We start from the raw sequence: 19,532 nt of genomic DNA, 5'->3' as shown, positions 1-19,532 counted from the left end.
CCAGCTGCCAATAGAGTTTTTAGGCAGGCTGTTCAACCAGTGCCGAGCTGGTCCCATGACTTTTAGGAGGAGGTATTTGATGGCATGAAGATCATCACCGCGGGCCATATGAATATGGAGAAGAAAGTCCTCAATCCATACAGCGGGATCTGTTGTTCCATCATATGATTCGATATTCATGGTTTTGAACCCTTATGGGAATTCATGTTCCATTACTTCATCAGTGAAGCAGAGGGTGTGTGTGGCGCCTCTATATCCGGCTAGGTCGCGACGTAGCTCGGATGGAGTCCGTCTGCGGTTTTCGGCCCGGGCGTGATTATGCTTGTCATGTCCGGCCAGATAGCCGTCGTCGCGCGACGGGGCACGCCCCCGCGATCCGTATGGGCTGGTGTTCGGCTTGAGTTGCCATTTTGTCCTGGCCACATGGTGGAAGATCAGCCGCATTACGTGTTGAAGGTACGGGCTCAAGTGCCTCGTCGTCGAATTGAGGTAGCAGTTTACGCTTCGGGTAACTTTTAGTTGGGCGCTCGAGGCCGTACTCCTCGGCTGCCAGGACATTAGTCCACCTATCGTTGAGTAGATCTTGATCAGCTTGAAGATGCTGCTATTTATTTTTCAGGATCCTCGCAGTGGCTATTACCGACGCAAAGGAGAGTCTTTTCCGGACACGGGAGGAAGTCTTCTATCTTATATCTTCATGGCCCAACAGTCTGGCTCATGTCACACAGGCCGGACGCCCGAGGACCCCTTAATCCAGGACTCCCTCAATCGGAATTACATATATAATTTTTGGCCTCGTGAAGGAGAAAGTATCGCTCTAGCTTGGGGGAGGCTTAAATCTATGTTATATTCATGCTCCAATCATGAGCTCTCAAGAGAAATTATTATTCAGAATTTTTATGCTCGGCTTTCTCGTGATGATCAATCCTTGCTTGATACTTCTCGTACTAGTTCTTTTATGAAGAAGACTATTGAATTTAGGTGGGATCTTTTAGAAAGAATTAAACACAACTCTGAAGGCTGGGAACTCGACGAAGGTAAAGAGTTAGGTATTAAGCTTAAGTATGATTGTGTTAAATCTTTTATGAATACCAATGATTTTCAAAAGTTTAGGACTAAATATGAACTTGACTCTAAGATAGTAGCCTCCTTTTGTGAATCATTTGCTACTCATGTTGATCTCCCTAAGGAGAAGTGGTTTACATATCATCCACCTATTAAAGAAGAACTAAAAGAACCGGTAATAGCTAAAGATGAAACTATTATCTATAATGTTGATCCAGTTATTCCTACTGCTTATATTGAAAAAACACCTTTCCCTATTAGGATAAAGGAACATGATAAAGTTTCAACTGTGGCCAATAAAATTTATATTAGAAAACCTAAACCGGCTGAACAAATCAAGGTAGAACCTAGTGTTGCTATGGTTAAAGATCTCTTGGAAGAAAATATAGCTGGGCATGTTATTTATTTCTGTCATGAAGCTTCTAGAATTCCTAAACCTGGTGAAAAAGATGAACATAGACCCGTTGTTGGCATGCCTATTGTCTCAATCAAAATAGGAGATCACTGTTATCATGGTTTATGTGATTTAGGTTCTAGCATGAGTGCTATTCCTTTTACCTTATATCAAGAAATTATGAATGATATAGCACCAGCTGAGATAGAAGACATAGCTGTTACTATTAAACTTCCTAATAGGGACACCATCACACCACTTGGGATTGTTAGAGATGTTGAAGTCTTGTGTGGGAAAATAAAATATCCAACTGATTTTCTCGATCTTGGTTCCCCACAAGATAAATTTTGTCCCACTATCTTTGGTAGAACTTTCTTGAACACTGTTAATGCCAAAATAGATTGTGAGAAACAAACCTTTGGTGTTAGTTTCGGTGATGAGTCGTATGAGTTTAATTTTTCTAAGTTTAGTAGAAAGCATCATAAGAAATAACTGCCTAGTAAGGATGAAATAATTGGTCTTGCTTCTATTGTCGTACCTTCTACTGATCCACTAGAACAATATTTGCTAGACCATGAAAATGATATGCATATGCATGAAAGAAATGAAATAGATAAAAATTTATGTGAACAACGTCCTCTACTTAAACACTTCCCTATTGAATCTCTAGGAGGTCCTCCTCCACCTAAAGGTGATCCTATGTTTGAATTAAAACAATTGCCAGACACTTTGAAATATGCTTATCTTGATGAGAAAAAATATATCATGTTATTATTAGTGCTAACCTTTCAGAGCATGAAGAAGAAATATTATCGAAGGTTCTGAAGAAGCACCGAGCTGCTATTGGATATACACTTGATGATTTAAAGGGCATTAGTCCCACTCTCTGTCAGCACAAAATCAACATGGAACCTGATGCCAAACCCCTTACTGATCACCAATGATGTTTAAATCCTAAAATGAACGGAGTGGTAAGAACTGAAATAGTGAAGCTTCTGGAAGCAGGTATAATCTATCCTATAGCTGATAGTAGATGGGTAAGTCCTGTTCATTGTGTCCCTAAGAAATGAGGTATTACTGTTGTTCCTAATGATAAGAATGAACTTATTCCACAAAGAATTTTCACTGGTTACCGAATGGTAATCTATTTTAGAAAATTAAATAAAGCTACTAGAAAGGACCATTACCCTCTTCCTTTTATTGATCAAATGCTACAAAGATTGTCAAAGCACACACACTTTTGTTTCCTTGATGGATATTCTATTTTTTCTCAAATACCTGTCTCACAACCTAATCAAGAAAAAACCACCTTTAATTGTCCTTTTGGAACTTATGCTTATAGATGTATGCCTTTTGGTTTATGCAATGCACCTGCTATGTTTCAAAGATGTATGACTGCTATATACTCTGACTTTTGTGAAAAGATTGTTGAGGTTTTCATGGATGATTTTTCCGTTTACAGAAGTTCTTTTGATGATTGCTTAACAAACCATGACCGAGTTTTGTAGAGCTGTGAGCAAACTAATCTTGTCTTGAATTGCACACTACTAGGGAAAACCTTATACACAGACGTATAGTAGTAGAGCTGGTCAGAACAAAGCACTACTGCAACTTAGTCGTAGCGTGCGTCAACAAAGCGCGGTACAACTATAGTTGTAGCAGTAGCGCGTCTGCATGAAAAAATGCTACTACTATAATTCCCACACTGTTGCCGGTAGGCTAGGAATAGTAGTAGCGATCCTGAGGAAAACACGTTATGCTAAATGCCTTGTAGCAGCATGTTTCTGTTGTAGAGCGCTACTGCTAAGAAAAATAAAATAAGTAGAAAATAAATAGAAAAGTAAATGAAAGAAATAGAAAAAAGAGAAATAAAAAAACAAAAAGAAAAGAAAAATAAAAAATGCAGGTGAAAGGCATAGCAGTAGCGCTAGTTCTCACAAAGCGCTATGGCTATATTAGCGGTAGCGCTTTTCGGGTTCCCGCGCTATAGCTAAGTTCCTTAGATAAAAGGAAAAAAGGAAAATAAATAGCTACTTCCTGTAGCAATAGCACGTTTTGGTGGAAAGCGCTATAGCTAACTTAGCTATAGTGTGTTTTTTCTACCAGCGCTACTACTAGTTTGACTTAACCACGCGCGGGCTTAAAATTTTGCTAAGTAATTTTCCCCCCTCTCCCCCTCTCCCCCCACGAGATTTGTCACCGCCGTCGATCGCCCTGCGCCCGAGCATGCGCGAGACACCGGCCGTCGCCCGAGGCCTCACCACCGCCGCCCGAGGCCGCCCTCAACCTCACCGCCGCCCCCCGAGGCCGCCCTCAACCTCACCGCCGCCACCCTCAACCTCACCACCACCACACTTGACATCACCGCCACCACCCGAGCCCTCCCTGGACCATCGCCACCCGAGCCGCAGACCATAAGCCTCTTCCTCTCCTCTCCCCTGCCCTCCTCTCTCTCTCTCTATTCCAGCTAGGGAAATTTCATAGAGTGCTACTGTGATGATGTTCATATGAACCCTAGGTGTTCATATGAATCCTAGATTTGTTTACGACAGTAGGAATTTTTTTAGCATTTAGAAAATAATTTAGCAAAAAAAATAGGAAATTAGTTAGGGCAATTTTTTATGAAAATGCCTAAACAGTAATTTCATTTAGCTTTGAATTAATAGAGGGTATATAAATAATAGTAGCATTTAGCTTTAAACTAATAGAGGTTATAAACAAAAACAATAGCATTTAGCTATAAAAAATTATTTGGACTATGGACATGAATCTTGTCCAAATTTTATTCAAATGAAATTTGAATTATTTGGACTATGGACCTGAATATTTTTGAAGAAATTGGATGTAGGTACTAAGGTATTGCTATGGAAATTTTGGTGAGGTCAGAAGGCTTAGAGAAAATGGAGTTCCTTTGCAATTTCTAATAAGGTCAAGTATTTTTGGAATATTTTCTCTAAAACAATTTGGATGAAAAGAAAATAATGTGTGTGTGTGTGTGTGAGGAATTGCTAGAACAGAATTTGGGTTCTGTCCTAGGCAGAGAAGTATTTAGTGAGGTCATTTTGCGAAGGTTTTTGGTTTTGAAAAGACCACAATTTTTCATGGAAAAGAATTTGGGCAAGTTTTATTTTAAAGATGATCCCTTCCTAGACTTTTAGCTTTAGACAAAAAACAAAAGTATTTAGCTATAAATGAAAAACAGTACCTATGGCATTTAGCTATAATCAAAAAATAGAATTGTTTTTCTTTTCAAAAACTTGATTAAAGTAATTGTTGCTATGTAAACGAAAAACAAGATTGATGTTATGTGATATATGTCATTGATGTTCATTTGTATATTCCATTATTGTTGATTATATATTTTCATTGAAGTGGTCATGTTATATGCAAAGTACTCAATAGTGTTTGCTCATGTTATATGCAACATGGAAGTGGTTCGATTGTGCCCAAGTGGCCTTTTGTTGTTTCCAGGGAATGTAGCCGAGTGGACTATGTTTTGCCAGAATGTTGATTCATTTCAGTTCTGGCAAATTTTAGGTGCTCGATCTGTCCACTTTTTAGCAAAGCTCATGCCGAAATTTTCTATGAATTTCGCATGACTTGTGCTACAAACTAGGACATATCGAGTGCCTGGGATTTGCCGCACTGGGAAGGAATCAACGTTCCTGCAAAACATAGGCCTTTTTATGTCATTATTCATTTTATTAGGTCTAGAATAATTGACTAGATTTAATCGTAGGAAACATGGCTAGCAACGATGAAGGACAGGGTTCTGGTGATTGCAACGTCTACGCAGCGGCAGACGCCTATTTGATCCTTCTCGATGAGCGATAGTCGTTGCAGGGCCCACCTGTCACATTAAAGACTGAGATCAACATCAAGACCGGTGCTGAGACTGAAAACGGCACCGAGACTGGCGAAGCTGGTATAGAACCGTAACCAAAGAGCCAACGGCGCCCAAACTAGCTCATCACTACTAAAGTGGTGGCACGGAGGTGGGTGACGGCAATTTTGAGCCAAAAGAGCATGCGGGAGCACGCGCGTGCTACGGCAATCAAATAGGTTACATCCTACGGGCTTGCCCCACCATCAATGATGTGAAACTAAGGAAGATACCAGATATGAAGCAGCCCCTCCTAATGTAGCTACACCAGGTGTTCTTGTTCTCGGGCCGGGATGAAAGCGAATATAAAAATCCAGATAAAGACACGACAATGAAGAAGATAAACAGACGTGCCATAGGCAAGTTTAGCGGCACGTTGTCCGCCTGGAAAGTAAGGGTGAAACATCGGATCATCGATAGAAAGGAACCCTACTTCGAGATTGTAAAGGATAATCCGACAATTTTGGACGAGTAGTTTGAAATATTCAAGGCGGCTTGTGTTGTCGAAGCTGCCAAAGAAAAGTTAGAATACATGAAGGGGCTTCAAGAGAGGAACATGGGGTGCCACCACCTTGCAAGTCGTGGTTACGCAGGGAAGAGGTCCATATGGGCCAAGGAAGACGCGGAACACAAATGTCTAGGCATCCTAGACCCCTTGGCGGAGTTCACCATCCCGCAGGAGCGTGACGTCCTCAAGGCCCGGTACCATTGGGAGCTAGTCAAGAAGGTTTTCGAGAAGGAGGCAGTCATGACGGAGTTCATGAGACTGGTGGTAATTTTTAATTTACCCCCTAATTTTAGCTTCTGATCAATTCGACTACATGTTTACTCATATTTGTAAACAATCCTTGTTCCTTTTGCAGAGAGAGCAGCACAGGATCGCGGCCGAAAGCGAATCGCCGTCTGAGGCGTTGGCGAGGCCCAAGTGGGACACCCTATTCAACCGGGCCTTGAACATATTGAAAGGACTCCCAGTGGACACTCTGCCATCATATGGACGTGTGCACAACATCGGAGACGGCTCCACATGGAAGAAGTACTACCGTAAGACCACAGAAGAGAGAAAGGAAAGACAGAGGTTAACTGAAGAAAACATCGACAAGAAGGTTGCGATTGGGGTTGATAAGAAATCAACCGAGACAGTCAAAGCAGTGGTAGCTGCCGCAAAAGAGGAAATGGTAGCTTCGTATGGTGTGTTGCTTCCGACTATCGTCAATTGGAGCAGAAAAATCCAAGTAAAGATCCAGCGGACTTTCCCCTTGCCAACTTCTTCGGGAGCAGCTCGACTAGCGTTGCACCAGCATCTGCTCCCGCACCTGTTCCTGCACCGGCCCCCACACTCCTACACCAGCTCCCGCACCTGCTCATAGCAGCCCGTCCTCCGTCTCGGACGTGCTCGGCGGTGCTTCGTCTTTGGCTGAGATCGACGCCCTCATGGTACCTTTCACACCAGCCCTCTTGAATAAATGTATAATCGGTCGTTTCCGTTGCCTTTCGGATGTCTCACGTCGCAGACATGTCTTTTGCGGCTGATGTAACCCCATGCACCATATTGTACACCATCAGTCGCCAGAAGGTGGACATGGGGAAGGCGACAATAGTGAAGCCAAAGGAACAATTGTTCAACAGCTGGCCGATCCCCTTGACTTCTTCAAGGTTTTTGTGGCCAGTGTCAAACTAGGCCATGCGAATTTGGCTCCTCCGATACTAGGGGGAGATGACGACGAGACCCTGATAGAGGCAAGGGTCCCAATCTTTCGATGAGACGATAACTATCGATTTGGTGGAGTTAACTTCGACGATCCGACTACAAACGTGCACGACGTTGAACCTTAACAATCGCTAAACCAATCTCCCGAGGTTACTGACGATGCCAGAAGCACGATCAGCCTGACCACGATGGTCTATTCCTGCATGCAATCGAAGAACAACCAATAATATGATAATGCAATCTGAATATTGTGAATATATATGAAGTATTGATAAAGGTGGGGATCCGAAAGCGGTCTTGGTCTTGTCGTTGGACACAAACGAAGTACAGGAAGTTGTAATGGCTAACTTTTAACTAAACAAATCCCAAGGAAAAAGATACTAGATGGATCTACTTATATAGAAGCAAGGGGTGGCGGCCAAGGAGGAGGGAGGACGACCCAAGGCAGCCTAAAACTAAACCTATGTCGTAAAAGGCTCATGGGCCCAAGTGGAGGTGATTTAACACCTTTGGGCTTGTAGTTTGACTCGGATTCCGCTACAACGTCAGATTGTTTCGTCCATAACTCAAAGCTCCGGATGAATTTGAAGTTGAATCCAATTGTGTTGGAAATAGCACGAAATCTACTTTCAAACAAAAAAAAGAATCACCCAATTCGGAGTCCGTATGAAAAAGTTGTTAGCGTTTTTAGTCAGGTATGTCTGTGCAGTCCGAATCTGAATTGAGAACGTGAGAGACTTGGACTCTATCTTCTCTTGGCCGAAAATTGACATCAGAGGACTTTTTGAACAGCACCTAAACTTCTATTTTTCCCTTATCTTCATATGTGGATTCTACAAATGTCCCATACACATGTATGCAATATTTTTGGTCGTATCCAAGGTATTCATGTCCTCATCATCCTCCCCTTCTTGAAAACAAAGCCGTCCTCGGCGTTGCTTAATCTGAAATGTGGCTAACAAAAGAGACAAGGTGTATATGGTGTATATGTATATGCCATCCATTTTTACTTCCCTTGATTTTTGCACAAATGACACATGTATACACGAGTAATTTTCATAGTTCATAAAATCTGAACCCAAAATATTATCACAATAAGTACAAGGCATGAAAATATTGCAACTCAGTTTGCACATATAAGTGAAGCTCTTATTCATACCAAAGAATTGACCATGTTCATCATTAAACCATCCCAACATTGGTGAATAAACCTTACTTGCATCAAATTTACATGGTACACCATGCTTAAATAAACAAACATGCAATAAGTCCTTTGACACAGAATCATCACCAAGATTAGAGGTCATACCAAAATGATTAAACATTGGTTCTTTTGCATCAACAGTTAATTCAATGGGTGCACTCAAAATTGTTGGTATTTCAGTTGTTTGATCACATGACGCATTCATGAAAGTAAAAAGATTCTCTAAATAAGGTGGTGTGCTCAAATCAAGAGGTAACTCAACACATGATGCATTCAGGTTAACTAGGCATGCGTCATTCTCATGTGAAGTTATATCATCAATACCTTTACTGTTACCTTGTCGCAAAGACGTAGCTGATGTAGGTACGGACATTGACAATGTACCATACCCTTGAGATGATGCCGCGCTCCCAATCTGAGGTGGGTCTACTCTAGTAGGTGCAACAGTGGAGGAACCAACCAGCAGTGGTGAGCATGAACTGGAATAGTTGTTGTTGTTGTCACCCAATGCATCCTCCTGTATTTGTCTCTCAAAGGTACAAGCACGAACATGCATAGCAGTAATGCAACAAGGAATATACTGAAATCTTGCCTGAATATCATGGTTCAAACCACCAAAAAATCTATTCATTGTATCATCCTCAGATTCTTCTATGTCACAATGATGCATATAAGATTTGAACTCTTGGTAGTAAGCATGAACAATGTTGTTGCCTTGTTTAAATTGTTCAAATTTGCGAAGCAATTCACGACGATAGTAAGGGGGGAAAACTTGTTGTCTCGTTACATATTTCAAATCTTTACAAGTTGTGGGTTGGTTATCAATGTTTTTCTTACAATGCACACTCCACCAAATAGAAGCAAAACCAGTAAAAGCTCTAGTGGTATCTCGTACTCTCTATAGTTTAGAAAAATCATGGTGAGTAAAAACTTGTTCTACAGCAAGCTCCGAAGCTAGATAAATAGCAGGATTAAATCTACCCTCGAATGATGGTAAAGAGATAACCTGACCATATGCTTGTGTGTGTTGTCCCACCTCTCGTGATGCTGAAGATGTATCCGTCGTCCAAGAACTTCTATCTTCGGACCCTGTCATGATTAGTAGAAACAGGAAACAAAATTCAAGAACAATGTTCCTATGAACTACTAAGGTGTGGTGGTAAAGCACTCACAGTAAAGCAAATATCAATATCACACAAGTTCTTACCAAGAAGCAGGTGGTGACAAGCAACCATCAGTGTCAAATAACTCCGAAGATTGTGTAAAGCGATTGCCAGGGAAACATACGTATACACGGGTGTATAAATATGTGGAGCTGGGTTGGCTATATATGGTAGCAAAAGATTAGCAATAATCAATTCTGAGATGCAATGTTGAATAAATGCTCAACGATAGTACTATGCTGGTCCTAGGCTAGACCGGACTAGAGACGCGAGCCTAGAACACAAATTAGGTCACGCCGTAGTACAACTGGCATCAATAAAGGATATGAAGTAGCTCTGGACATCAAAATATAAGTGAATATCACAATAGCGGTAAAGATTATGATTTGAAACAACAGCCAAGCAGGATATATCAACAACTTTATCTCCAACTTTCCTCTGGAAAACTTTGTGCCAATTTTTTGATAATTTTTCAAGAATGGTATTGACTCAAGCTTTCAAACGCAAAAGGAATCACTCAATTCCGAGTTGATATGAGGAGTTAAAAAAATCTAAACTGGGCTAAAAAACTAGAATAAGCTGTGTTCATGAACTTCGGAGGGCAAAAAGACCTATTTAGAAGCAAATTTTGAAGTGCCAAATATTGAACAAGCTTCTGCAACTATTTAGATGCGGCTCGTCACTAGCTTTAATTTGAGTACTAGCGGAGTCAAAACGGACTTTGTATGAGGAGGTTATGTCTATTTTCCTGAATAGTGCACAAAACAGATTTCAATTTGAATTCAACTACGAGATTGAGCCTAGATAGATCCGAATTTTGTTTTTTTTTCTTCTCTCTTTTTTTCCTCACACTTCTTTTTATTTATCTTTCTCTTTTTTTCTCTGACTTTTTTTAAATTTTTTCTCTCATTTTTTTCTCTGTCTTTTTTTCTCTCTCCCTCTTTCCAAAACAAACTAGATAAGATGTAGATTGGATCAAGCGAATATGTGAACTCTCAATTATGATTATGACAATGAACGGTGGGTAGCACGTGGTGAAAATTGATGGATGGATGGTGGACAGCGGAAGGGATAACGATGCAGTGGCGGCATGACTGATGTGAACAGAACTCAAAACTCTAAACGAACGAGACACTAAGACCAGCAACTCGACACGACGATGCAACCAATAATTCAACTATGCAAGCAATGAAAAGAAAATTGCAAAGGCTCAGACTAGCTTGGAAAAAGGATAAATAGATCTATTTTGTGGCTTTTTCTTGGACACTAGGTAAGAAAATAAATCTAATATAGGAAAAACTAGAAATTCTCACCGAGCAACCTGAAAACTGATACCACTTGATAGAGGCGAGGGTCCCGATCTTTCGATGAGATGATAACTATCGATTTGGTGGAGTTAACTTTGACGATCCTACTACAAACGTGCACGATGTTGTGCACTAGCAATGGCTAAACCAATCTCCCGAGGTTACTAACGATGCCGGAAGCACGATCAGCCTGACCACGACGATCTATTCCTGCACGCAATCAAAGAACACGCAAGAATATGACAATGCAATCTGAATATTGTGAATATATATGAAGTATTGATAAAAGTGTGGATCCGAAAGCGGTCTTGGTCTGGTTATTGGACACAAACGAAGTACAGGAGGTTGCAATGGCTAACTTTTAAATAAACAAATCCCAAGGAAAAAGCTACTAGATGGATCTACTTATATAGAAGCAAGGGGTGGCGGCCAAGGAGGTCGGAGGACGTCCCATGGCAAACTAAAGCTAACCCTATGTCGTACAAGGCTCATGGGCCCAAGTGGAGGTGATGTAACACCTTTGGGCTTGTAGTTTGACTCAGATTCCGTTACAATGTCAGATTGCTTCGTCCATAACTCAACGCTCCGGACGAATTTGAAGGTGAATCCAATTGTGTTGGAAAGATCACGAAATCTACTTTCAAACAAAAGAAGAATCACCCAATTCAGAGTCCATATGAAAAAGTTGTTGGCATTTTTAGTCAGGTATGTCTGTGTAGTCCGAACCTTAATTGAGAACGTGAGAGACTTGGACTCTATCTTCTCTTGGCCCAAAAGTGACGTCAGAGGACTTTTTGAACAGCACCTAAACTTCTCTTTTTCCATTATCTTCATGTGTGGATTGTACAAATGTCCCATACACATGTATGCAATATTTTTTGTCGTATCCAAGGTATTCATGTCCTCATCATCCTCCCCTTCTTGAAAACAAAGCCGTCCTCAGCGTTGCATAATCTGAAATGTGGCTAACAAAAGAGACAAGGTGTACATGTTGTATATGTATATGTCATCCATTTTTACTTCCCTTGGTTTTGCACGAATGACACATGTATACATGAGTAATTTTCATAGTTCATAAAATCTGAAGCCGAAATATTATCACAGGAAGTAGAAGGCATGAAAATATTGCAACTCAGTTTGCACATATAAAGTGAAGATCTTATTCATACCAAAGGATTGACCATGTTCATCATTAAACCATCCCAACATTGGTGAATAAACCTTACTTGCATCAAATTTACATGGTACAACATGCTTAAATAAGCAAACATGCAATAAGTCATTTGACACAGAATCATCACCAAGATTAGAGGTCATATCAAAATGATTAAACATTGCTTCTTTTGCATCAACAGTTAATTCAATGGGTGCACCCAAAATTGTTGCTATTTCAGTTGTTTGATCACATGACGCATTCATGACAGTAAAAAGATTCTCTAAAATAGGTGGTGTGCTCAAATCAAGGGGTAACTCAACACATGATGCATTCAGGTTAACTAGGCATGCGTCATTCTCATGTGAAGTTATATCATCAATACCTTTACTGTTACATTGTTACAAAGAGGTAGTTGATGTAGGTACGGACGTTGACAATGTACCAGACTCTTGAGATGATGCCGCGCTCACAATCTGAGGTGGGGCTACTCTAGTAGGTGTAATTGTGGAGGAACCAACCGGCGGTGGTGAGCATGAACTGGAATAGTAGTTGTTGTAGTCTCCCAATGCATCCTCCTATATCTGTCTCTCAAAGGTACAAGCACGAACATACATACCAGTAATGCAACGAGGAATATACTGAAATCTTGCATCAATATCATGGTTCAAACCACCAAAAAATCTATTCATTGTATCATCCTCAGATTCTTCTATGTCACAATGATGCATACAAGATTTGAACTCTTGGTAGTAAGCATGAACAGTGTTGTTGCCTTGTTTAAATTGTTCAAATTTGTGATGCAATTCACGACGATAGTAAGAAGGGAAAAATTGTTGTCTCATTACATATTCCAAATCTTTACAAGTTGTGGGTTGGTTATCAATGTTTTTCTTACAATGCACACTCCACCAAATAGAAGCAAAACTAGTAAAAGCTCTAGTGGTATCTCATACTCTCTAAAGTTCAGAAAAATCATGGTGAGTAAAAACATTTTCTACTTCAAGCTCCCAAGCTAGATAAATAGTAGGATTAAATCTACCCTCAAATGATGGTAAAGAGATAACCTAACCATATGCTTGTGTGTGTTGTCCCACCTCTCGTGATGGTGAAGATGTATCCGTCGTCCATGAACTTCTATCTTCGGACCCTGTCATGATTAGTAGAAACAGGAAACAAGATTCAAGAATAATGTTCCTATGAACTACTAGGGTGTGGTGGTAAAGCACTCACAGTAAAGCAAATATCAATATCTTACAAGTTCTTACCAAGCAGCAGGTGGTCACAAGCAACCGACGGTGTCAAATAACTCCGAAGATTGTGTAAAGCGATTGCCAGGGAAACATACATATACACGGTGTAGAAATATGTGGAGCTGTGTTCGCTATATATGGTAGCCAAAGATTAGCAATAATACATTCAGAGATGCAATGTTGAATAAACGCTCAACGACGGTACTGTGCTGGTCGTAGGCTAGACCGGACTAGAGACGCGAGCCTAGAACACAAATCAGGTCACGCCGTAGTACAACTAGCATCAATAAAGGATATGAAGTAGCTCTGGACATCAAAATATAAGTGAGTATCACAATAGCCGTAAAGGTAATGATGTGAAACAACAGCCAAGCAGGATATATCAACAACTTTATCTCAAACTTTCCTCTGGAAAACTTTGTGCCAATTTTTTGATAATTCTTCAAGAATGGTATTGACTCAAGCTTTCAAACGCAAAAGGAATCACTCAATTCCGAACTGATATGAGGAGCCAAAAAAATCTAAAACTGGGCTAAAAAACTGGAATAAGCTGTGTTCATGAACTTCGGAGGGCAAAATGATCTATTTACAAGCCGATTTTAAAGTGCCAAATATTGAACATGCTTCTGCAACTATTTAGATGTGGCTCGTTGCTAGCTTTCATTTGAGTACTCGCAGAGCCAAAACGGACTTCGTATGAGGAAGTTATGTCCATTTTCCTGAACAGTGCACAAAACAGATTTCAATCCGAATTCAACTACGAGATTGAGCCTAGATAGATCCAAATTTTGTCTTTTTCTTGTCTCTTTTTTTCCTCACACGTCTTTTTTTTCTTTTTCTTTTTCTTTCTCTGACTTTTTTTTACTTTTTTCTCTCCCCCTCTTTCCAAAACAAACTAGATAAGATGCAGATTGGATCAAGCGAATATGTGAACTCTCAATTATGATTATGACAATGAACGGTGGGTAGAACATGGTGAAAATTGATGGATGGATGGTGGACAGTGGAAGGGATAATGATGCAGTGGCGGCGTGACTAATGTGAACAGAACTCGAAACTATAAACGAACGAGACACTAAGACAAGCAACTCGACACGATGATGCAACTGATAATTCAACTATGCAAGCAATGAAAAGAAAATTGCAAAGGCTCAGACTAGCTTGGACAAAGGATGAATAGATATAAATTTTTTTGTGGCTTTTTCTTGGACACTAGGTAAGAAAATAAATCTAATATAGGAAAAACTAGAAATTCTCACCGAGCAACCTGAAAACTGATACCACTTGATAGAGGCGAGGGTCCCGATCTTTCGATGAGATTATAACTATCGATTTGGTGGAGTTAACTTTGACAATTCGACTACAAACGTGCACGACGTTGCGCATTAGCAATCGCTAAACCAATCTCCCGAGGTTACTGACGATGCCGGAAGAACGATCAGCCTGACCACGACGGTCTATTCCTGCATGCAATCGAAGAACAAGGAAGAATATGACAATGCAATCTGAATATTGCAAATATATATGAAGTATTGATAAAGGTGGGGATCCGAAAGCGGTCTTGGTCTGGTCGTTGGACACAAACAAAGTACACGAAGTTGCAATGGCTAACTTTTAATAAACAAATCCCATGGAAAAAGCTACTAGATGGATCTACTTATACGGAAGCAATAGGTGGCGGCCAAGGAGGTGGGAGGACGTCCCAAGGCGGCCTAAAACTAACCCTATGTCGTACAAGGCTCATGGGCCCAAGTGGAGGTGATGTAACACCTTTGGGCTTGTAGTTTGACTCGGATTCCGCTACAACATCAGATTGTTTCGTCCATAACTCAACGCTCCGGACGAATTTGAAGGTGAATCCAATTGTGTTGGAAAGAGCAAGAAATCTACTTTCAAACAAAAAAAGAATCACCCAATTCAGAGTCCGTATGAAAAAGTTTTTGGCGTTTTTAGCCGGTTATGTCTTTGTAGTCCGAATCTGAATTGAGAACGTGAGAGACTTGGACTCTATCTTCTCCTGACCCAGAAGTGACATTAGAGGACTTTTTGGACAGCACCTAAACTTCTCTTTTTCCCTTATCTTCATATGTGGATTTTACAAATATCCCATACACATGTATGCAATATTTTTGGTCGTATCCAAGGTATTCATGTCCTCATCATCCTCCCCTTCTTGAAAACAAAGCCGTCCTCGGCGTTGCTTAATCTGAAATGTGGCTAACAAAGAGACAAGGTGTACATCTTGTATATGTATATGTCATCCATTTTTACTTCCCTTGGTTTTTGCACAAATGACACATGTATACATGAGTCATTTTCATAGTTCATAAAATCTGAAGCCGAAATATTATCGCAAGAAGTAGAAGGCATGAAAATATTGCAACTCAGTTTGCACATATAAGTGAAGCTCTTGTTCATAACAAAGGATTGACCATGTTAATCATTAAACCATCCCAACATTGGTGAATAAACCTTATTTGCATCAAATTTACATGGTACAACATGCTTAAATAAGTAAACATGCAATAAGTCATTTGACACAGAATCATCACCAAGATTAGAGGTCATATCAAAATGATTAAACATTGGTTCTTTTGCATCAACAGTTAATTCAATGGGTGCACTCAAAATTGTTGGTATTTTAGTTGTTTGATCAAATGACGCATTCATGACAGTAAAAAGATTCTCTAAAATAGGTGGTGTGCTCAAATCAAGAGGTAACTCAACACATGATGCATTCAGGTTAACTAGGCATGCGTCATTCTCATGTGAAGTTATATCATCAATACCTTTACTGTTACCTTGTCGCAAAGACGTAGCTGATGTATGTACGGACGTTGACAATGTACCATACTCTTGAGATGATGCCGCACTAACAATCTGAGGTGGGGCTACTCTAGTAGGTGCAATGGTGGAGGAACCAACCGGCGGTGGTGAGCATGAACTAGAATAGTAGTTGTTGTAGTCACCCAATGCATCCTCCTGTATCTGTCTCTCAAAGGTACAAGCACGAACATACATACCAGTAATGCAACGAGGAATATACTGAAATCTTGCCTGAATATCGTGGTTCAAACCACCAAAAAATCTATTCATTGTATCATCCTCAGATTCTTCTATGTCACAATGATGCATATAAGATTTGAACTCTTGGTAGTAAGCATGAACAGTGTTGTTGCCTTGTTTAAATTGTTCAAATTTGCAAAGCAATTCACGACGATAGTAAGGAGGGAAAACTTGTTGTCTCACTACATATTTCAAATCTTTACAAGTTGCAGGTTGGTTATCAATGTTTTTCTTACAATGCACACTCCACCAAACAGAAGCAAAACCAGTAAAAGCTCTAGTGGTATCTCGTACTCTCTAAAGTTCAGAAAAATCATGGTGAGTAAAAACTTGTTCTACTTCAAGCTCCCAATCTAGATAAATCGCAGGATTGAATCTACCCTCAAATGATGGTAAAGAGATAACCTGCCCATATGCTTGTGTGTGTTGTCCCACCTCTCGTGATGGTGGAGATGTATCCGTCGTCCAAGAACATCTATCCCCGGACACTGTCATGATTAGTAGAAACAGGAAAAAAATTCAAGAATAATGTTCCTATGAACTACTAGGGTGTGGTGGTAAAGCGCTTACAGTAAAGCAAATATCAATATCTTACAAGTTCTTACCAAGCAGCAGGTGGTGACAAGCAACCAGCAGTGTCAAATAACTCCGAAGATTGTGTAAAGCGATTGCCAGGAAAACATACGTATACACGGTGTAGAAATATGTGGAGCTGGGTTGGCTATATATGGTAACAAAAGATTAGCAATAATCAATTCAGAGATGCAATGTTGAATAAACGCTCAACGACGATACTGTGCTGGTCCTAGGCTAGACCGGACTGGAGACGCGAGCCTAGAACTCAAATGAGGTCACGCCGTAGTACAACTAGCATCAATAAAGGATATGAAGTAGCTTTCGACATCAAAATATAAGTGAATATCACAATAGTCGTAAAGATAATGATGTGAAACAACAGCCAAGCAGGATATATCAAAAACTTTCTCTCTAACTTTCCTCTGGAAAAGTTCGTGAAATTTTTTTTGATAATTTTTCAAGAATGGTATTGACTCAAGCTTCAAACACAAGAGGAATCACTCAATTCCGAGTTGATATGAGGAGTCAAAAAAATCGAAAACTGGGCTAAAAACTAGAATAAGCTGCGTTCATGAACTTCGGAGGGCAAAAAGACCTATATTAGAAGCCGATTTTGAAGTGCCAAATATTGAACTTGCTTCCGCAACTATTTAGATGCGACTCATCGCTAGCTTTCATTTGGGTACTCATGGATCCAAAACGGACTTCGCATGAGGAAGTTATGTCTCTTTTCCTGAACAGTGCACAAAACAGATTTCAATCCGAATTCAACTACGAGATTGAGTCTAGATAGATCTGAATTTTGTTTTTTTTCTTCTCTCTTTTTTTCCTCACACTTCTTTTTCTTTTTCTTTCTCTTTTTTTCTCTGACTTTTTTTCTACTTTTTCTCTTGTTTTTTTCTGTGTCTTTTTTTCTCTCTCCCTCTTTCCAAAACAAACTAGATAAGATACAAATTGGATCAAGCGAATATGTGAACTCTAAATTAGGATTATGACAATGAACGGTGGGTAGCACATGGTGAAAATTGATGGATGGATGGTGGACAGTGGAAGGGATAATGATGCAGTGGTGGCGTGACTAATGTGAACAGAACTCGAAACTCTAAACGAACGAGACACTAAGACCAGCAAGTCGACACGACGATGCAACCGATAATTCAACTATGCAAGCAATGAAAAGAAAATTGTAAAGGCTCAGACTAGCTTGGACAAAGGATGAATAGATCTAAATTTTTTTGTGGCTTTTTCTTGGACACTAGGTAAGAAAACAAATCTCATATAGGAAAAATTGGAAATTCTCACCGAGCAACCTGAAAACTGATACCACTTGATAGAGGCGAGGGTCCCGATCTTTCGATGAGATGATAACTATCGATTTGGTGGAGTTAACTTTGACGATCCGACTACAAACGTGCACGACGTTGCGCATTAGCAATCGCTAAACCAATCTCCTGAGGTTACTGATGATGCGGGAAGCACGATCAGCCTGACCACGACGGTCTATTCCTGCATGCAATTTAAGAACAAGCAAGAATATGACAATGCAATCTGAATATTATGAATATATATGAAGTATCGATAAAGGTGGGGATCCGAAAGCGGTCTTGGTCTGGTCGTTGGACACAAACGAAGTATAGGAAGTTAATGGCTAACTTTTAACTAAAAAAATCCCAAGGAAAAAGCTACTAGATGGATCTACTTATATAGAAGCAAGGGGTGGCGGCCGAGGAGGTGGGAGGACGTCCCAAGGCAGCCTAAAACTAACCCTATGTCGTACAAGGCTCATGGGCAAAAGTGGAGCTGATGTAACACCTTTGGGCTTATAGTTTGACTCGGATTCCGCTACAACGTCAGATTCTTTCGTCCATAACTTAACTCTCCGGACGAATTTGAAGGTGAATTCAATTGTGTTGGAAAGAACATGAAATCTTCTTTCAAAAAAAAGAATCACCCAGTTCGGAGTCCGTATAAAAAAGTTGTTTATGTTTTTAGTCAGGTATGTCTATGCAGTCCGAATCTGAATTCAGAACGTGAGAGACTTGGACTCTATCTTCTCTTGGCCTAAAAGTGACGTTAGAGGACTTTTTGAACAACACCTAAACTTCTCTTTTTCCCTTATCTAAATATGTGCATTGGACAAATGTCCCATACACATGTATGCAATATTTTTGGTCGTATCCAAGGTATTCATGTCCTCATCAGACCCCACGGCGGCTTGGTGATTGCAAGAGGTGGGTCCTATTGTGGCCAAAGAGTCTGCTTCGCCTGGAGGAGGCCAGGAGCACATCCACCACCACGCAGCCTCAGCAAGGTATGAACATCAACACCCCACCTACCCAATTAGCGTCGCATGTCGTGTCAGGTGATAGCAGATGGGGTGAGTAAGAGGCTCCATTAGACGCTGATGATGTCGCCGCCGTCGAAGAAGCAATGCACGATATTGATGCCATTGATGAGGATGAGGATGACGATGACACTCTATAGTATCTCAATACTGGCACCTACGACGGAGGTTTGATGGCTCATCAGTATGAGTACTTAGGGGTTGAGCATCATGAGTCGGTGCCTGAATTGCCAGTAGTTGAACGTATTATAGACGACCTTCCAGTAACAAAGCATAGGAAGAGAGCGAGGAAAGGCAACAAAGCTGCTTCTATGATCCAGCCGACTCAATAGCCTCGGGTTGAAGACCATATAGCTATCCTCGGTGCGGCAAAATGTCATATCCCCAGTCATCCGATCCTACCTAAGGCAGTG

General features: G+C 40.5%; 1 protein-coding gene across 1 annotated transcript; it reads left to right on the top strand.

Annotated features, from left to right (window-relative positions):
- The first annotated feature begins 5,874 nt into the window (after positions 1-5,874).
- Positions 5,875-6,712, top strand: LOC147970716 (uncharacterized). Its single transcript, XM_087523579.1, has 2 exons — positions 5,875-6,114; positions 6,206-6,712. The coding sequence occupies exons 1-2, from the start codon at positions 5,875-5,877 to the stop codon at positions 6,710-6,712; spliced, it is 747 nt and encodes a 248-aa protein (XP_087379705.1).
- The last annotated feature ends 12,820 nt before the right edge of the window (positions 6,713-19,532 follow it).

The sequence above is a fragment of the Triticum urartu genome, chromosome 5A (genome assembly GCF_056163025.1).
Source record: "Triticum urartu cultivar PI428250 chromosome 5A, HENAU_Tu73, whole genome shotgun sequence".
In the NCBI taxonomy this organism is placed as follows: Eukaryota; Viridiplantae; Streptophyta; class Magnoliopsida; order Poales; family Poaceae; genus Triticum; species Triticum urartu.
The sequence above is the reverse complement of the archived record's forward strand: the minus strand, read 5'-3'. Positions and strand labels throughout refer to the sequence as shown.